This window comes from Physeter macrocephalus, chromosome 16, assembly GCF_002837175.3.
Source record: "Physeter macrocephalus isolate SW-GA chromosome 16, ASM283717v5, whole genome shotgun sequence".
NCBI classification, from domain to species: Eukaryota; Metazoa; Chordata; class Mammalia; order Artiodactyla; family Physeteridae; genus Physeter; species Physeter macrocephalus.
This window is the reverse complement of record NC_041229.1, coordinates 49,499,182-49,519,447: the sequence shown is the minus strand read 5'-3', so window position 1 is coordinate 49,519,447 and position 20,266 is coordinate 49,499,182. Positions and strand designations below refer to the sequence as shown.

At 39.5% G+C, this 20,266-nt stretch overlaps 1 protein-coding gene across 11 annotated transcripts in view; it reads right to left on the bottom strand.

Moving 5' to 3' along the window:
• DLG2 (discs large MAGUK scaffold protein 2) overlaps positions 1 to 20,266 on the bottom strand; it is a 2,147,153-nt gene that overhangs the window by 43,771 nt on the left and 2,083,116 nt on the right. For all 11 annotated transcript variants that reach the window (XM_028501170.2, XM_055091363.1, XM_024131657.3 and 8 more), the window contains one exon: positions 17,242 to 17,317. In XM_028501170.2, the coding sequence (XP_028356971.1) occupies positions 17,242 to 17,317 (76 nt within the window). The remainder of the gene's footprint in view (positions 1 to 17,241; positions 17,318 to 20,266) is intronic.

Genomic DNA, 20,266 nt, shown 5'->3' with positions numbered 1-20,266 from the left:
CAAATACTGTATGCTAACACATATATATGGAATCTAAAAAAAAAAAAAGGTTCTGATGAACCTAGGGGCAGGACAGGAATAAAGATACAGACGTAGAGAATGGACTTGAGGAAACGGAGAGGGGGAAGGGTAAGCTGGGACAAAGTGAGAGAGTGGCATTGATATATATACACTACCAAATGTAAAATAGCTAGTGGGAAGCAGCCGCATAGCACAGGGAGATCAGCTCCGTGTTTTGTGACCACCTAGAGGGTTGGGATAGGGAGGGTTGGGATAGGGAGGGTGGGAGGGAGCCGCAAGAGGGAGGGGATAAGGGGATATATGTATACGCAAAGCTGATTCACTTAGTTATACAGCAGAAACTAACACAACATTGTAAAGCAATTATACTCCAATAAATATGTTAAAAAAAAAAAAAAAGAGCCCAGTCCTGGCATCAGATGGGCCCAGGCACACCACTTCTCTGCTAGACACATTTTCTTTTCAAGAGTCTTCCTTGCTAATATGTTTGATTCAACTCACTAGCTGTGTGGCCTTGGGGCAAGTTATTGAACCTTTCTAAGATGTGTTTTCCTCATCTGTACCATCCCTACTTCTCACCATCACCATCATCATTATCACCAATGGTAACACGTGAGGCTCAGAGAGGTAACTTGCTTTGCTTGTGGGGCTTACTGTCTAGTGGCAGACAACAGGCAAATATTCAGGCTATACTCACTACGGAAACTCCAAGGAGAGACTCCTGGCCCCGGCCCCTCCTGTCCATATGAGCTTAGGAAAGTCACTTTCCCTCCCTGAGCATCACCTTCCTCTTCTGTCAATCAGGGAGATAAATGAGATGACCTCGAAGGTCCTTTATGCAATGAGGATTTTTCCTCTTCCTCCCCTTGCCTGTTCCCTCCTTTTCTTCCCTCCTTCAACTAGGAGAGGTACTCAGCTTCATTCTCTTGGATGATGACTGAGTTTCAGAACTGATGGTTTGCTCTTTGTCTCCCACAATCTGATGTCACCTCCAGACCCAGGGCACAAGGTCACTTGCAGCATTCATGCCTCAGGAGTAACTGCAGGCAAACCAATAAGTACAAATAATAAATAGTATTTTTTGTAAGGTTGTGCCTGATTGAACAATTCTTACTTCATGCTTGAATGGAAGGAGGGGTACACCTTACAAATGAAGGCAAATCCATTATAGCTGAGACTTCTGGGCCCTAGGCCTGTAGCCCCATTTTAGCAGGATGAGTCACAGGGATTAGGACTCTCACTGGGAGTTCAGTCTTGTGGCAGGAGAGTGGAGAGGTGGTCTGTGTCTTGGGCATTTCCGTCTAGCCCACACTGTACCTTCCATCTACATATTTCCTTTAAGGTGCATTTCATATGCTATATGCTAGCAGACTGTGTTTTCTAAGACAAGCAGAGCTCGTCAGGAGAGCAGATTGTAGATCTAATGTGAGAGAATGTGAGTAGCTTAAGGGTTTCTCAATGGTTCATTCTTTGGGGAGAGAAAAATTGAACATTGCTTGCTAAACTTTGAACGGCAGCTGATAAAAGTACAGATTTTTCACTTGACTAAGATTTGAAATCCTCTAAGGTTTTAGAGTGCAGAGATAAAAACCATGAAAACATATATACACACCTCAAGGGAATAAAAACACGTTCAAAACCCCCAGCACTTCCTTTTAAGAACAATCTCTTCCTCTCTCTCCCTCCCTCCATCGTTTTCTCTCCTTTTCTCTCTCTCTTACACACACACACACCCCTTTCCTATTCATGTTCATGTCACATCCCAGCAAGTTCATTGTTATTTCTGTGTTAGACACCAGGGATCAATGAGTCTGTCACTATAACTGATTGTCACTTTAAAGCCAAAGAGAATGTTTCTTGAGCATGGGGAGGAATTTTTTCCCCAAGCATCCAACAGAAACTTTGCCATCATCCTTAATCCCTTCCTTGTGCATTTCTGTCATTTTTTTTTCTCCTTCCCTCCTGCTACTAACCTGGTTCGAGGGGAGGCATCTTTGCACCTTGTCGGGACATACTGTTCATGTAACAATTGTGTTTCACTTGTGAGAAAATACACTTGCATCACTTAGCATAGTGCCTAGGAAATAGTTAGCATCTAATAAACAACATTATTACTTTTTACCCATTTTCAATCCTCATTTCAGGGGCTGAAGACTGCATACTCTAGTAAAAGATACATTTGACAGCAATATCCATTACTTGAAGATTCCAAAGGAGTGGCATAACTAATGCCTCCATCACAGGCTATTGCAGTGGTAAATGCAACCAGGCATGTGTGAGCTTAGCCATGGTAAGTGCTCAATAAATCATAGTTATTTTTATGCCATAAGCATTTATTGTTTTTGCCAAACTTTATATTCAGGGCTCCAATGGCAAAAGTGCCTGGTGCAAATTAGAAAATGGCACCCCGCTCTGGGAAAAGGAATTGCAAAAGCTCACACTCTCAGGCTGGCTCTTGCTGACTGTTATGTGGGATGTTTCACCTACATTGTGTGTCCCCTCGGCAATAATGTGGCTATAATAAACATTGGGAACAGAAAACGAGGAGCTCACAGTTTAAGCAAATCATTACTACACTGTTATAATCGTTATGATGGAGTTACTTACAACAAGCTGTGGGGGCATCATGGAGGGAGCAAGGCCACTGGGGAGGCTGGAGAAGGCTCTGGGGTACTGTTTTAGGGGTTTTAATGAGTAGGAGATTGTCCAGTGGGGAAGTAGCAAAACTCAGTTTGCGCAGATGAAAGGCAGCAACGGGATGCAAGGCCACCTCTCTTCTCCCCTTCACCCTTCCCCAGTTCTGTGGGACTAAGGAATGGTAAGAAGCTTTGTGGATGGAGTAGAGGATTTAGGGCAGGATGGAACTCAGAGAAGTGGCAGGAAAGACAAAGAGGCAGCTCACCTGCACTGTGCACCTCTCTGTTACACATGATACTATTGAATGTTTACTTCTATTGAAGGAATAATTGAGCACTAAATGCACAGTACACATTTTTCTGCAGAAATCACAAATAGAGTCAAGAAATCATTCTTTTGTCATTTAATCAACCACTTCCAGTACTTGGATTATAAATTCTGCAGGAGGAGAATTTTGCGGCTGACAGAGAAGTCACAAAATCTACCCAACAAAGTCTTATGCACTTTCATCACAGGGAAGAGCCTACTTACTATTAAATGAAAGAAAAAAAAAAAGCATATTTCTTGGGTTTCTCAGTCCACAGTAGATTCAAAATAGCATAGCTCAGCTTGGATGGGGGCTAGGCAGAGGTGCTGCCCCGGACACATACGTGCAGACAGTGCCAAGGGAGTACAGCTGAGTTCTGCAGAAAGGCAGGCAAGGAAAACTGTCAAGTTTGGATTCAGCCACGGAAGGCATCTGTATTATGATAAATGAGGTCCATAATTATTCATTCAACAACTCCCAAGGGGTCAGAGCTAGGGGCTGGGTAAACGGGGAGGAGTGACAGCCAGCCTGGGACCTCCGCAGTGGTTTTTCAGTGAATGTAGTGGTGAGAGAATTGAGTCTTCACCTAACATGCAGCAGGTACAACTCAAAAGAAACTTCCACACAGCAGCCACTACCATGTTTACATTGTAGGTGAAGATTTAGTAGTACTAAAACAACATCAATCACATTTATGTTGTGATTTTGAATTTTGTTGCTATAATATTCAATATATAAATAAATGCTAAATATATATGGCATTTAATTTGTAACTTTATTTTAACTTTATAGATGATGAGAGCTATAAGCGTAAGATATTTGTACTTAATTTTATGCTTATATATTTAGGGAACATCATCATGGAGGATTTAGTCAACGCTCTGGGGTTGGGCAGGGACAAGAAGGATTATTTTCTTTAAAAAATGCCACTATGTAGTTTTCACCTCATAGGGTTTTTGTGAAGATTTAATGAAAAAAATTCTTATAATCTATTTAGCAAAACTTTTGGCTCATAAATAACCTTCAGTAAATGTTAGCTATATAGTTATCACATTTACTGATCAAAGCCAAATCCTTTATTTACCAAATGTGAGCTCTGCCTATTACTGAGAAGGGGGTAAACACAAAACTTCTATCCACTCTTGGGGGTCAGCTGGGGGAAAGAACTCCTTACCTTTAACAAAGCAATGAAAGCAATCATAAATAGCACTGAGTAGCAATCATAAATTCATGTATTTATTTTCTGACTGTAATCTGGGCTTGTGTCCCAGCACACCACCTCCACGATGGCCTGCAGCCATGGGAGGTGTTCACAGAATGCTTTCTCCATAAAGGACGAATGAAAAGCTCTGTCATTCACATTGAACACGTGCTCCAAATTCATTAAGGTGTTAATTCTTCATGACAGGTGAGTACAAGCCAATTACAGAGAGAAACGGTGGCTTCTTGGGGCCTTCCAGGAAAAACAACCATTCAGATCAAGAATGCCCAAATACCAGTTTCAACAAGTAGTAACAAAATCTTTACAAATATTCATGAAGTTGTCAAAACACGAAAGGCAAATAGCACTCTGCAAGCTTTTTGCTCCTTTTCAAGTGAGGAAGGCTCTAACTCAGACTGACAAGTGCCTGCAATAAATTTGAGACTGGGAAAACTCTCACTTGGTAGTTGTGTCACCCAAATTGCCCAGAACTCTGTAAATGAATACCAACTTTTTGCATTACACCTTATCACTACTAACAAATAAAGGATGTTTCCCTGAACTTTGTCATTGGTACCTATGTATACCAATTGCACTTGCTTCCTGGAAAGAGTTTTTTTTCCCCCTTTTCTCTAAATGGACCCCAAGTGCACAGAATCTGATAAATCATAATCCTTGGCCATGAAATGCTTTTCATTGTTTCATACCTTCATGTTAGGTGGGAGATTCATGGCGCTTATTACATTATGACAGATAGATAACAAGTGGGCTACACACAGATGTTTTTCTTGAAAAGTGTAATTTTGATTTGACTAAATATCCTTCATATTATGTCTCTTTTTGTTAGTTTATCTCACATCTTAATGAAGCAAGTTTACTGCACCCCTCTTACTAGCCCATTTTACAGAGGAATATTATACACTAAAAATGCCAACTTCCAAGGAAATCCCAGTCCTTCCCAGACCATCCAATGTTTGCCAAGAGCAAGCAAAGGCTAATGCATCTTTGTTTCCCCCAAGCCCTAGCACAGTGCTGGGCATGAAAGACACCTTGTAAACTTTTGCTAAGTAACTGAAATGATCTTCATGTGCCTCCAAAGGATAGCACTTGGCTGTGTCACTATGGACAGGTCACTTAATCCTCGGTCCCTGCCTCTTCATCTATGACATGGATAATATACCAAAGAGTTCTGTAAATATGAAGACTTATTCGTAGCATCCATGAAGAATTTCTTAATCCAACTGGAGTGGATCCATTACAACACATTTCTGCTTTTAACCTGGCAATCAGTCTAAAATTGGTTTCATTTTTTTAAAAAAGTACGTTAGTGACAGTTTTATTGAATCTGCCCTGGTTGGTTTTCAGTTCAATTCAGTGGTTATTTCGGTATCATACATAAACTGTGCCGATTTTTAATAGCACACAGCAACTATTTAGTGCTGGAGACTTGCACTGGAAGGTAAGGCAACCATCTTGAGGTGGGGTGTTAGGAAGATATCTGCCTGAGGCTAGGCCTAAAAGCATGTGTACAATTTTAATTTCTAGTCTGGGTTCTATCAAGTTCATGCTCTCTTCCATTGTCATCCTCGTGGGCGCAGTTACTTTGTATGATTTGCCTTTACCCCTTTCTCTACCAATTAGTAACTCATTCGGGATCCTCCATTTGTTCATGGATAACATTTTCAACATTCTCTGCTAACCACCATTGCTATCTGTGACCTTTCAATCTCTGAGGCCTCTGTGACCTGAGTCCTTCCAGCACCTTCCCCCAAGGTGCCCCACTACTCCAGTCTCTCCCAGGTACCCGTCACCCATCCTCCCAGCAACAAGAGTCAATGTCTTTATTCACAAACAAATCCTGTCACTACTCTGTTCCAGAGCCAAAGAACAGCCTCCTTGAACTTTTTAATGGAATACTCAATACCTCCATCACTGGACCTCAAGCTACATTTCCAACCTTACTTCCCCCACTACCTCTGTGTGTTCTTTGTTCCAGTCATATAGTACTTGCTGGTTGTCACATACCCTCTACTCCTTTACTTTTGCTTCTACTATTTTCTAAATGTGAAAATTAGAATTATTCTATAGTTGTTGAAATCTTACTCAATCCTCACAGACTTAGCTAAAATGTTACCTCTTCTTGGAATCATTTCTTAATTGCTCTCTCAGACTGACCCTCTCTTCTCTCCTTTGAATCTCCATTAAGACTCTGTACACCCCTCACTAAACTCTTTCACCTTATGCTATATTGTTGTGTGTGTGTGTGTGTGTGTACTAGAAGGTAAGCTCTGGGATGGCATAGGTGGGGCCTTACTTATCCATGTCCCCACTCAGTGGTCAGAGCAGTTTCCTGCACATAAGGCATACTCAAAACCTATTTATTGAAATGAAAGGAAATAACACTCAGATTAAGAGAAACTTCCTTTAACGCCAACAGTAAATTGTCTAGTTCTCCATTCACAAACTACAGCAAAAAACATGTAGACTGTACACTCTAATTTATATACCTTTTCTCCTAATACATCACCTTCTTTACTCTCACATTATTTAATTCAGTAATTATTGGTTGGGTGCCAGGAACTATTTTAGGCCTTAAATAAATCACATTCCCTGCCTTCAAGGAACTTGCAACCTACTTTCTAGATTTTATTACAGTTGAAAAATCAGAGTCTCAGAAAGAGAAGCTACTAGTTCCAGATCACATAGCTAAGAATAGAACCCAAGGCAGTCTAATTTCAGAGGCTATTTTTTTAAATAAAAGGGCAAATTAATTAGGTATTTTTAAATGAGTATTAGGAACATACTGGAAGCTGTTGCTGAAAGTTTTCAGATATTACATGATCTGTCATTAAAAAAAAAAAAGACTTTCTACCCACATATAAACACAGTGTACAGTTGAAAAGAGGCAAGATATACTGTTTTTGCTTGTTGAGACTTTGGCTATAATTACGATAGTGAGGAAGTCAGATGACTGGACAGTAGCTTCTGCATATTTACCTTTCAGTACTGATGTTTTAGCTTTTAAGGAGTTAAAAACTTCTGCAGGGACTTCCCTGGTGGTGCAGTAGTTAAGAACCCGCCTGCCAAAGCAGGGGACATGGGTTCGAACCCTGGTCCAGGAAGATCCCACATGCCGTGGAGCAACTAAGCCCGTGCACCCCAACTACTGAGCTTGCGCTCAAGAGCACGCGAGCCACAACTACTGAGCCCGTATGCCACAACTACTGAAGCCCAGGCGCCTAGAGCCCGTGCTCCGCAACAAGAGAAGCCACTGCAATAAGAAGCCCGTGCACTGCAACAGAGTAGCCCCCACTCGCCGTAACTAGAGAGAGCCCGCGTGCAGCAGTGAAGACCCAACGCAGCCAAATAAATAAATTAAAAAAAAAAAAAACTTTTGCAAAGTGAAACATGCAAGCTCTGAGGTGTGACTCTGGGTCTTTTACCTTACAGAGTCAGGTTAAAGGAAGCCCTGTAGTGAGTCAGAATTGATTCATGAATAACTCCCAAAGTAGAAATGGGTTTGAGCCAAATTTTCTTTATAATACTTAACACCCTGAATTAATAGCGGGAAGAAAATTGAACAAAAAGTCAGTGTTCTCATCTGATGAAACTATACTTGTTATTTATATAACCACAAATTATACATCTCCTATTTATATTACTTTAGCCTTAGCATCACTAATTAAATAGATAGAATTAGCTATGCTAATAACATCTAGAATGAGTTCATACATAAAATGCCTTAAAGAATCAATTATTCTACTCTGCTCACACAATATGTCATCATGCAGGGCCCAGCTCTGCCACTTACTAGCTCTGTGAACTTGGGTAAGTTATTCATCCTTTCTAAGCTTCAGTTTTCTCATCCATAAAATGGGCATATTAAGAATTTTCATAAGACGCAAATAAGCAATGCCTATAAAAATAACCTGTAGAACAAAAGGCAGTCTATGGATGTTCAGAGTAACCGGCATACTGAAGAGAAGGCAGCAGTTCTCCAATGTAGTAAGCACTGATCAAGTCTGTTCTGGAATTTTCCATAGGTAGTTACACAACATGGTAGAGAACTCAGAAACAATCCTGACTGCAGCCAAGAGCAGGGACAGGAGTGGAAGACTGAGATTAGTCTGCTGCCACCTCTACCTTCCTGCCCAGTCATAAAGTCAGCAAGCACATAGTCAGGAACACCCCTGTGCCAGTAGGTGTAGGGCAAGGCTGTAGGGCCAACTCTCCCTCCCTCTCTGCCCATAGCACAGTGTATGTGTGTGTGTGTGGGGGGGTAGGGGACTAATATTTCTAGGTACTTTACATATATTATCTCTTTTAATATGACTTCCATTTTTACATATCAGGTGATTAAGGCTTAGATATATTATGATAATTCTGATAGAAACTGGTTATTCTGTGTGATATCAAACCTTTCTGCTACACCTGTGTATCTCAAATTTTAGCAAGCCTATAGAATTTTCCTGGGAGCTTATTAAAACGCAACTTTCCTATCTCCATCCCCAGAGATTCTGACTCCACAGGGCTGGGTTTGAGCCTGGGCATCTCCCTTTTTAATAAAGAGCCTCAGCTGATGCTGATATAGGTGCCCCAGGCTACACATTTTATTTTCCTCCTAAATATTTTCTGGTCTCCTCTTTCCTCTCTGTCGCTGCTCTGTCGTCCTAGGTTAGGCTAACTCCATGTCTCACCTGCATTCTTAAAATGGACTCCAGCTGTGTAGGGTTGCCTCCTTTTGGAAATTTATTCCACACAGCAGGAGAGCGATCTGCTAAAGTTCTAATCTAATCTTGCTAAAATCCTCCAAAGCCTCCCCACTGCCCTCGAAATCTGGGTCCTGACTTCCCCTCTGCCTTCTTGGCTGACACTTGCAGCTTTGTACTTAAGCTCTTGTATTTAAGTAACACGAAGCTTCTTTGGCTTCCCTGCACACAGTGGGCTGCTGGGCTGCTTCCTGTCTTTACATGCCCTCCCCTCTGCCTACAAAATACAGAGGTCTTTCCAGCCTTTCACACTAGATTCTACTTATCCTTCAAGGCTCATTTGGGACATTATATCTTCTAGGAACTTGCCTATGAACTCCAAGAGAGGCTTAAGTATTCCAGGTCTGAGTTCAAATAGTATTTTGGCCTCACTTCCCACTCAGCGCTTAGCGGATTCTATTTGTCATTTGCTGATATGTTTATCTCCACAGAACATTTTATGATTCCTACAGGCTGGAACCCTGTCTTACTCATGGTGTACTTCCCATTGCTTAAATTGGTGTGTGGCACATAGTATGGCCTCAACAAATGTCTGTTAAAAAACTGAAAACATTAGAGGGGAGGAAACACTATGAGCAAGTGAATCTATTATGTTTCAATTTACCATATTCTTCCCAACATTCATGAAGCGAAAGCTTTAGCCTAATTAGGCAACGAAGATAACACTGAATTTCAAAGGTATTTAAAGAAATTTACAACTTTTGTACATTTTTCCTCCTGGGGATGAGGCTGATCAAACACATTCGAGTCAAAATATACAAAACAACAACAAAAAAGTGTTTAAAAAATATTATTAAGGTGGAAGAACTGAACAAACTAAAACATACTGTAAAAATGAATGTGTAGGTGTGTAGTGGACAGATTTTGTCAGTTATTAATTATATTAAATTTAGTATATAAGGTTGCAGATTAACTTGGTTGTTTCAACAATGGTAGTTTTTGGACCTACGAGGGAGGTGACCCAAGAAATAAATACGCATGGAAACGTACAAGGAACATGATTTATTCTCCATTCCATTCCACAGACTAGCAGTTCCCTCATTAGTAACTTGACAAATACCCTATGGGGAGTAAGTAAAATCACATGTATTTATTCAGTAAAAAATGTTCATTGAGTTCAGCTGTCTTTCAAGATTGAGATAGCGACCCTCCTTATATGTGAAGGAAACTCAACTGTAGGCCCCTTTGAGAACCATCTGCAGAGAAGCCACTAGCATTTCTTTAACCAGAGAATTATCTGTGTGCTGCTCACATGGCTCTCAGTGGACGTGGGGGCTCAAGGTTTGGAAAAATGTGATTATCACTTTCAAAAGAAAATATAGTGAGTTAGCAGCTCTTCGCATGCTGCGCTGGTGACACTGCAGAATTCCCCGGACACAACCTTGTCTTGGCTCTTTATGTAAAAATGTTAGACTGGTTAAAACCACCCTGCATGCAGTATGGGGAAAGAATCAGAGGAGAAAGGCTACAGACAGGAAGAACAGTTGGGAAACTGGTAGAGGGCCTGGAAGAGGGAAGTAATAATAAAGAACCTGAGGGGTAGCCTTCCCTGAGTTTATGAACTTTGAGCAGAAATGTTGCCTTCCTGATGGCTGTGGACTGAGCAGTATGGCTCTCCTTTCACCCCATCCTTCCTGAATCTCTAGGTCACTCTGGACATCTGAGCTCTTCACTGGGCTCTGGCCACCCAAAAACTAGCTCTATTAAGAAGGTTTCCCTTTTTTTGAGGGAAATTTAATGACCTTTCCTTTGAAACTCAAAATGTCACTTTGAAGCTGTTACAAAAGCAATCCTCATAACTCACCCTGGTGAAGCAAACATAATTCCTATCTTGCTAACAAAACACTGACTGTCAAGTCACTTTTTTGATAAATGATTCAATGGCAGGCTCTGCTACTAACTCTGTGTGTTCCAGAAAAATGATTCTCAGTTTCTTCATCTGTAAATGACATAGTAGGATCCAATGACCATATGGGAATTTCCAAGAGTATATGAAACAGAACTGAGGCTTCTTAATGCTAGCTCCAGTTTGATTCAGGGAGACTGCCATGATCCTATCACCGATACCTCCATCTGCCCCATGTCCCCTTCTCCCAGTCAACATGCCCTCTGAAAGGGAGCTCAAGGCTTTAGAAAAGGAAACAGAATACGAGGTCAGATGTCCGAGGATGATGGTCCTCTCTGATCTCTTTAGCAACAGTTTCCTATTTTCCTTTCCTTTGCCACTGTTTGAAATTCAGATTTTCAGAATCTTGTACCCACAATACTGCTTTACCTATCCCAACATCTCCCAATATCAGTCTCTCTCCCCTCCAATCTGTCTTTCCCATGGTCGCCAGACTGATCTCTTGGAAACCTACTTTTGATCATTCACTTACCTTTCCTCTAAAAAGGGTGGACTAAGTAGCCAATATGTGTCCGGTAGACACCGTGCTAAGTGCTAGGGGCACAAAGATGAGTAAGTTTGGAGCTCTGCCTGGGAGTGACATTTGGGCAGCAATCCAGGTACATTAAGGGTGGAGCCCAGAGGAAATCACTAGGTTGGGTTTGGTCACAACTGTTAAAATTCTTCACTCTCTACAGGATTAAGTACAAGTTTCTTGGAAAATTTAAAGCACCAGAACTGACTTGAGTCTTACTTTCCAGTTCTGAGTTTCCATTCTTCATCAACTGTTGCTTGAAGTGAAAGCAAACCGTGTTTTACTTCCTATGTGTCCTGTATCTTATTCCTACGCCACTGCCCATTCCTTGCAAGCTTTACTAATCTTTCAAGGCTCCCCAATTCAAATCCCCCCAGCTTCCAAGCTAGAATCAAGTTCAGGGGAGCCTGAACTTCAGAGCAAGCTTCCCGTCCCTCTGATTTAGTATGAATCGCTTCCTCCCTGTGGAGACCCATTTTCTCCCCTAGTATCCCTGCTCCTTCAGGGCAGTGACCATGACTTATTCATCTTGGTCCACACTGCGCAGCAAGCTGCCTTGTATTGGCACCTAATAAAAGTTTATTAAATGACTGAAACATGTTTTCCAAGACTTCATTTTACTCTGGCATACCACAACAGAGAAAGTGTGTGGCCCCCAAGCTCCCTTCAGAACTGTTCTCAGTACAGAAAGATGCACATCATCGAGGAAACCAGCTTCCCCCTTTTAGAATTTAAGTTTAAGCCGAAGTTAGTTTTTGACACAGCTAAACCCAATTCAATTTATTTCTTCATTTTTCTTAAAATGCACAAATGCGACATGGTTTTAACAAGGGAGAGAGCATGCTATAGTAAACAGATTATGGGTTTTGGAATCAATCAGACATGGGCTCAGATTTCTTCACCTCTCCAAGCCTCAGTTTCTTTAAATCTATAAAGAGGGAATAAATGATTTTCCTTCAAGTTTTGTTGTGGTGATTAAGAGAAGTGTGTAAGCTGTCTAGGTTTCTACAATGCATACTCCTACTACTTTGAGTAATACCTATCACTTCTGTTTTGTACCAGCCTGTGGCTAAATAGGACTAGTTATTTATAGCCTACCTTACTTTAGAAAGGATTTACAATGCAAAGGGAACCCTTATACATTGCACATTGCTGACATTTAGTAAGAATATTAATAGTTTTCTCATACTCTTTCAGACATATATTTCCCTTCCTTAAATTATAGGGACTTTTAAATAAAAATAAAACAAAATTTAGCATAAATCACTAAATACCACTGATTTTTCAATGGAAAACAGGTTGATTCTGAAGATTATACAATTTCTGAAATGTCTCAATAAATAAAATAGAATGGCTGATTAGAAAATTGATAAAAAAGGTAGAAGAACAATGAAAGAAATTAAGGTTGGTGATTAAGTTTTCACCAGAAGCTAGTTTGAATGGAGACTCATTAGAAATTTAGCTGACATTCTCAGGAAAGCTTGGGTGCATTGAGATCTGGGGCACTGAGACAGTTCTCAAGGAGATCCATCCAAACAGATGGCCACTTGGGTCTGGGTAGGCTGGAATTATCTGGGTTACTGACACAATTGTCCACTTGTCTTTGCATGTGTAGACACAGACTTTGTGAAGGCACATGGAGTGGACAGAAAGCCTGGGCATTTCATTTGTAGCAAATGGGCACTTTGTAATGGAGAGCCTCAGATTTCCTCATAGATACTCTCCAAACTCAGGAAGCATCAAAGCTCATAGTCAGGCTTTCGATACAAGCTTCCCAACCTTCCAGATCTTCCCAGTCAGCCCCATTAGCTACAACTCCCACCACACCATCCACACCTTCCATCTGGTGTCCCTGATCTGCTTGGCCTTACTCCAATATGCCTACGGTTTCCACCTTCATGTACATGCTGTTTCTTATGTGTGGCAAACTCTTACTCAAACTTCAAGATCTCGTTCAAGTATCACCTTCTCTTTGAAGTATTTAAAGTATTAAAGTATTTAAATATCTTTGAAGCTATTTAAAATAGAGACTACCTCCCTAAATTTATGGGGATCATCAGTGATATTGTATCACCATTGTTCGCCTGCTTATATTTCTCTTTGTGAGCTCTGTGGTATGAAAGTATACTTTTTATAAAAGTATAAAAAGTCTTTGCCTTTTTAATCACTTTGCTGCCCTACAAGGCACCTAGCACGGTACCTGGTGTTGTGCAGCACTCAATTTTTAAAAATTAATGAATAGTTCTGGAAAAGTAACTCAAGCACTGATAGGCCAATTAAAGCCCAAGTCCTTCTACGAAGTGCTCTCTGGTCATTCCCACATCCATTCATTTGAATCCCCATAGCTCTTGTACACACTACTAATAAGGCTCTTGTCACAGCCTGCTTTATACATACTAATTGATTCTAAGTTCCTCCAGGGCAGTAACCATGGCTTTCACTCTGAATCCCCAACATCTTACAATGCTCTGTGAATGCCATCTAATGATAAAGTTACTTAAAATATCCCATTCTCTTTCTCATTCCAAACAGTTTTCCTCTTCAGTTTATGCTGAGTTTACCCCAGGGTCCCAGAGACTGAGGCCTTTGTAACAATGACTTATTTCTGTAGTCCTTGTCCAAGGCTCAGAGTGAGTGGCATCTCCTGACTTTCCCAACTGTCCACAGAGTTGGTCTGTCCTTTCTTCAGTGCACTTTCTCTTAATTGTCCTTTGCTTTCTACTTCAGGGCAAGAGTCTTCTCATTGATGTATTGTTCTCATGGGGACTTAGAAAACTTTGGTTTATTATTTCTTAATTCACAGGCTCATGGAGAATTATTGCTGGAAGGCACCTTAAAAAATCACTGAATCCGGGGACCTCAAATAGAGAACAATTCCCAATGTTGTGCTAGGCATGACTAATCAATCATAACACTTTTCTCCTGCTGAGGTTACATATAGCCTCAGAATCATTGTCAACACAATATTCTAGTTAGAAACCATCAGTTCATCGGTTTCCATAGGAGATGAAACTTGTTTGACATCCCTGATGTAGTTCAAAGCTGCTATTTTGCTAATGAGGTCCAAAGAGCAGTGGTGACTTAGTAATGAACTGAAACCAGAACCCAGGCTACCTGACTCTCATGACTTTCAGTCCAGGGTTTCCCTTTTCACATGATCACTGACTCTCCTTCAACAGTCATTCAAGTCCTAGAATTTATATTCTATTCATTGGCTCATACCTAACTGTATTTAGCAATATGATTTAAAAAAACACAACACAAGTTTTGGCCTTACCAGAAAGACATCTGGACTCTAACTGATGTTAGGAGCTCTTGAGGGGAAGGGCCTATGTTACATTTTGTATCTTTCACAAGTTCTAATCCTTAGTCTGGCACATGGTAGGTATTCAACAAAAATTCTCTGATGTATATACAACTATATATATGAAACAAACAGGAAATCTATCCTTAAATTCTCACCAAGAATCAATGAAAAATCCTACCCCTTTGTACAGAAGGAGTATTTGTTTGAAAGGACTCCATGCATGATGACATACAGCCTCACTTTTTTTTTTTTTTTAAGAGTGACACCATGTTTAAATAAATTCCCATTTCACCTGAATGTTTTAGGGGAAAGTAAATTATTATGTCAATGACTGGGCCCAGTGACACTTCTACTTAAAAATACAAAGGGCAGTGTTATGGTTTAGGGCTCAAAACTTCTGAGCTTTTCTTCTCGTTTTTCATGGTGACATCTATTGACCTAAACTTGTGGTTCTGTGTGATGCTCACAGCAAAATTATGAGAACAGAAAAGTAAAGGAAAGGAGATGAAGAGAAAGAGAATAGGAAGGCAGAAGGTGGGGAAAGGTATTTTACGATATAGCAATAAGATACTAATACTATCACTTAAAAATACTAGATTTAAAAAGCTTTACAACCCACAGCTAACATCATACTTAATAGGAAAGATTAAATGCTTTCCCCTGAAGGTCAGGAACAAGACAAGGATGACTGTTTTTGCAACTTCCATCCAACACTGGAAGTTCTAGACAAGGCAATCAGTTATGATAAAGAAATAAAAGTCATCCAGATTGGAAAGAAAGAAGTAAGACTCTCTCTTTTTACATATGACATGATCTTGTAGATAGAAAATCCTGAGGAAACCACCAAAAAGCTACTACAATTAATAAATGGATTCAGCAAGGTAGCAGGATATAAGATTGATGTACACAATAACTGTATTTCTATACACTTACAGTGAACAATCCAAAGATAAAACAGAATACAATTCATGTGCAAAAGAATGAAATTGCAACCCTACTTCATATCGTATACAAAAACTAATTCAAAATGGATCAACCACCTAAATGTAAGAGCTAAAACTACAAAATTCTTAGAAGAAAATACGGGCATAAATCTTCATGGCCTTGGTTTTTTAGATATAATACCAAAAACACAGGTAACAAAAGAAAAAATAGATAAATTGGTCTTTGTCAAAATTAAAAACTTTTGTGAATCAAATGGCACTATCAAGAGAGACAACTCATAGAATGGGAGAAAATATTTGGAAAGCATATATTTGATAAGAGATTAATATCTGGAATATACAAAGAACTTTTACAACTCAACAACAACAAAGGAACCCGATTTTAAAAACGGGCAAAGGATCTGAATAGACATTCCTCCAAGGAAGATATACAAATGGTCAATAAGCACATGAAAAGATGTTCAATACCAATGGTCATTAGGGAAATAAAAATCACAACCACAATGAGATACCACTTCAGACCAAACAGGATGACTATAAGCAGAAAGACATATAATAACAAGTGTTGGTGAGGATGTAGAGAAACTGGAACCCTCATACACTGATGGTGGGAATGTAGAATGTTATAGCCACCTTGGAAAACAGTCTGGCAGTTCCCCAAAATATTGAATATAGAGCTATCATTATGACCCAGAAATTCCACTCCTAGGTATATTCCCAATGGAAATAAGAGTATATGTCTACACAAAAATTTGTGCACAAATATTTATAGCAACATTATCCATAACAGTCCCAAAGTGGAAACAATGCAAATGTCCATCACCTGATGAGTGGATAAATTAGATGAGGTATATCCATACAATGGAATACTGTTTGGCAATGTAAAGAAAAAAAGTATTTATTCATGCTACAACACAGAGGCACTTTGAGAACAATATGTAAAGTGAAAAAAGCAGTCACAAAAGACCACATAGTGTACAATTCCATTTATATGAACTATCCAGAATAGGCAAATATATAGAGACAAAGTAGATTAGTAGTTGCCTAGGGCTGGGTGGGGAGGGGCTGGGGTTGAGGGAGAGGGAAGTGACAGCTACAGATTTCTTTATGGGGTGATGAAATGTTCTAAAATTGACTGTGGTGATGGTTGCATAACTCTAAATTTCATTTGTTTACTTTCTTCTTTTCTATGTCTGTCACAACAATCCATGTATTCACTTAGGTGATCCATATGTATATTTCCATGACTATCCTGACTTTATAATACGTAAAGGACTAGACATATTTTATGATGAGCAGGTATCTTTTATGGAATCTATCCTTCTAGAATATTTAATTTAAAAGAAAAAAATTAAAGAAATAACATCAAAACTATTTTTTTTCTTCCTCACTATAGTCATTACATCACCTTCATAACACATCATTTCTGCTGACCACTAGCAGCCTTACCCCCAATATTTATTTACCATAAATCTACTTCATCAGAAATTACATCACTGCATAGCAATACATTCATAACAGTGCTCTACTGTCCAGTAGCTCCATAATCTGTTTGCTACCAACAGCTTAAATGTCAATTATAGTTAAATCTATGGCAAACGAGAGAATTTAAGGTTTCGATTATTTTGTACCTACCCCTTTTGAATCAATCACTCCAGGTTTTGCATTAAACTTCACTGTCTTCAATCGGGCACGTTCCTTTCTTTCCACCCTAAAGAAAATGGAAAATAAAGAGTCTATCACATGGCAAGGCATTTATGATTAAGTTTCTTATCAAATGAAGAACACCTCTTTCTTATCCTATAGCTCAAATAAAATGTTTTAAAATATTTAAAATATTTCTCTTCTTTGTTCAGTATAAAAAGTCTTTGTATGATATCTCTAAGCTGCTAACACATTCCTTGCAATTTTTGGTTTACGTGTACTGAGAGTCACGTATTTGGAAGCAACAAAACACCAATATTTGTTATTTAAATGCCTGAATCAATCAAAATCTATTTCAAGAAATCACAGTCCACAGAGATGAATACCTAGGAGGCTAAATAAACTCTCATCTCCTAATATCTCCTTCTCTCTTTTTGTTTCCTTTTTGTTCCCTTCCCTTTAGGAATACTGGGGTATTTATTTACCTTCACCTCAAAACCAAACATGTTACAGATAATCTTGAACTTTTCCTTTGCCCCAATGTCCTTCGGCTGCCATCTCTGCAGTTTTCATTATTTCACCTTCATTCATTCATCAAACACTTATTGAATGCCTACCCTGTATCAAGTAAGGTGCTGGGGAACAAAGAAAAAAAAAATTAAAAAGCACGACTTTAATGAACACACAGTAATGTGTTCTTGGCAGGGACAGAGGGATAAAAAGACAGATATTGCAGCACAAAAGATTGCTGGTAGCAATATGGGCACATTTATCTCATTGGAGGAAGATAAGGAGGGGGTGGAAAGCAATGGGGTGGGCTTCCTGGAGGAGGTGTCAATTTATGTGAGACTTAAATGTTGAGAAAGAGCTTGTCAGTGGGAAAAGTTTAGGGAGAATCTCCCAGACAGGAGGAACAACATGTACCATGACCCGAGGATATAACCAAGCTAAAGATTGCAGGAAGATTCTGGTACAGGGTATATACAGCACAGGGACATGAGGCTGAAGAGGTGGTGAGACCTCCTTATAAAGGGTATCCGTCTACTCTGAGGACATGGGGTTTTCCTTTGGGGAATCCTCATGATTTATTAGAGGCTATAAAGCTGAGAAGTGATAGACATTAGCATTTTAAATAAATGACTCTGGGGGAGGAGGAAGATAGATTGGAGGAGGGAAGGAACAGTGGGAAGCAGGAGGCCTATTTAGAAGCTACTGCCATAATCCAGGCAAGAAATGATGAGGAGTGATAATGAGGTGGAGGAGAGGGAAGGGTTGGAGAAATATTAATAACATAAAATTGGCAGGACTTGTGCCTATTTGAAGGATGGGGCTGAAAAGAGGTAAGAGAAGTTAAGTACTTCTGATTCTTTTTTGAGCCTCTCTAATTAGACATGATCATTCTTTCCTCTAAGCCCCACGACATTTATTTGTATGTCTATGTTGGTGTTATCTCGTTTCCTTGTGTTTTGTTTATTTTTGAGTTGCGCATACAAGGCTGTATGTTCCTTGAGGGCAAGTCTACATATCACTCGGTGTATTACAGCAAGTCCTCAATAAATAACAGTTGAACTAAAATAATATTCATTGCATTGTTTTAGCATCACTTTTTTTGTTTAAATATGGCTAGCTCTAATTGCAAAAATGGGGAAAGAAAAAGGAGAGGAAAAAATCCTGAATCTACAGAAACTTAACGGCTTATGAAATCTAAGCTATTCATAGATCAATAATTAACAACATACTCCTCTTTAACTTAGAGTTCTTTTGTGTTTCCAGCTGAAACGCACTGAAGATCAGGGTTTCTATAGTTACAGAATGGAGTTTCAGAATATATTTATTTCAGTGTGAGAGTAGAATATTTGAGTGGAAACAGATGAAGAAAATTCTTCAAATCTAACCTCAGATATGAAAGCAATATGCTCCACTAAGAGTTTCTACTTGCACCCAACATACAACTGTTGGGAGGAGATCAAGGAAGACTTCAGATAAGGTAAACTGCCAAGTGGAAAGATGCTCACTGAGAAAATGCCTACTCCAAGCTACTTCAGCTTTTCTCAGTTTTAATCCAAGTGCAAATGCTAATTCATATTCATCTCTGCCCCGACTTTATCCTGGCTTCTTTGCATTAACCAGCCTAATTATGGGAACACTAGTACATCGGATGATGCCAAAATGACTGTAACATGCAGAGAATATATGGTTATTTGATTAGGCTATGCAAATAAATTCTGCATAAAGTGATAGAACTCACATGGGTCCCAAACATAAATAATATTAGGCTGAACTCAATATTCTATTCTAAGAATTGCTTAGAGCGTTCTAACTTTTCCCCACTGGTTTCTAAGTTCATCCCTTTCATATTTCTTAAGAAATGTTTCTATGAGGCCATTTTAGTGGTTCATCACTTAAATCTCAAACGGGTTGCAAAGACTAAGTCAGATGGACAGACAGACAGATAGACACACACACAGACACACCTAGTATTTGCTATGGTTTATTACTAATCTTCAAACAAGCAATAGAAGAAGTATAAAAAAATTGTCTTATTGTATACGTGACAGATTTTGGTTCACTCAAGAAGGAAGTCAGACAAAGGATTAATTTCCAAAATATACAAGCAGCTCATGCAGCTCAATATCAAAAGAATAAACAACCCAATCAAAAAATGGGCAGAAGACCTGAACAACTAATGATTAGAGAAATGCAAATCAAACCCACAATGAGCTATCACGTCACACCAGTCAGAATGGCCATCATCAAAAAATCTACAAACAATAAATGCTGGAGAGGGTGTGGAGGAAAGGGAACCCTTTTGCACTGTTGGTGGGAATGTAAATAGATACAGCCACTATGGAGAACAGTATGGAAGTTCCTTAGAAAACTAAAAATAGAACAACCATATGGCCCAGCAATCCCACTACTGGGCATATACCCTGAGAAAACCTTAATTCAAAAAGCTATATGTACCACAATGTTCACTGCAGCACTATTTACAATAGCCAGGATATGGAAACAACCC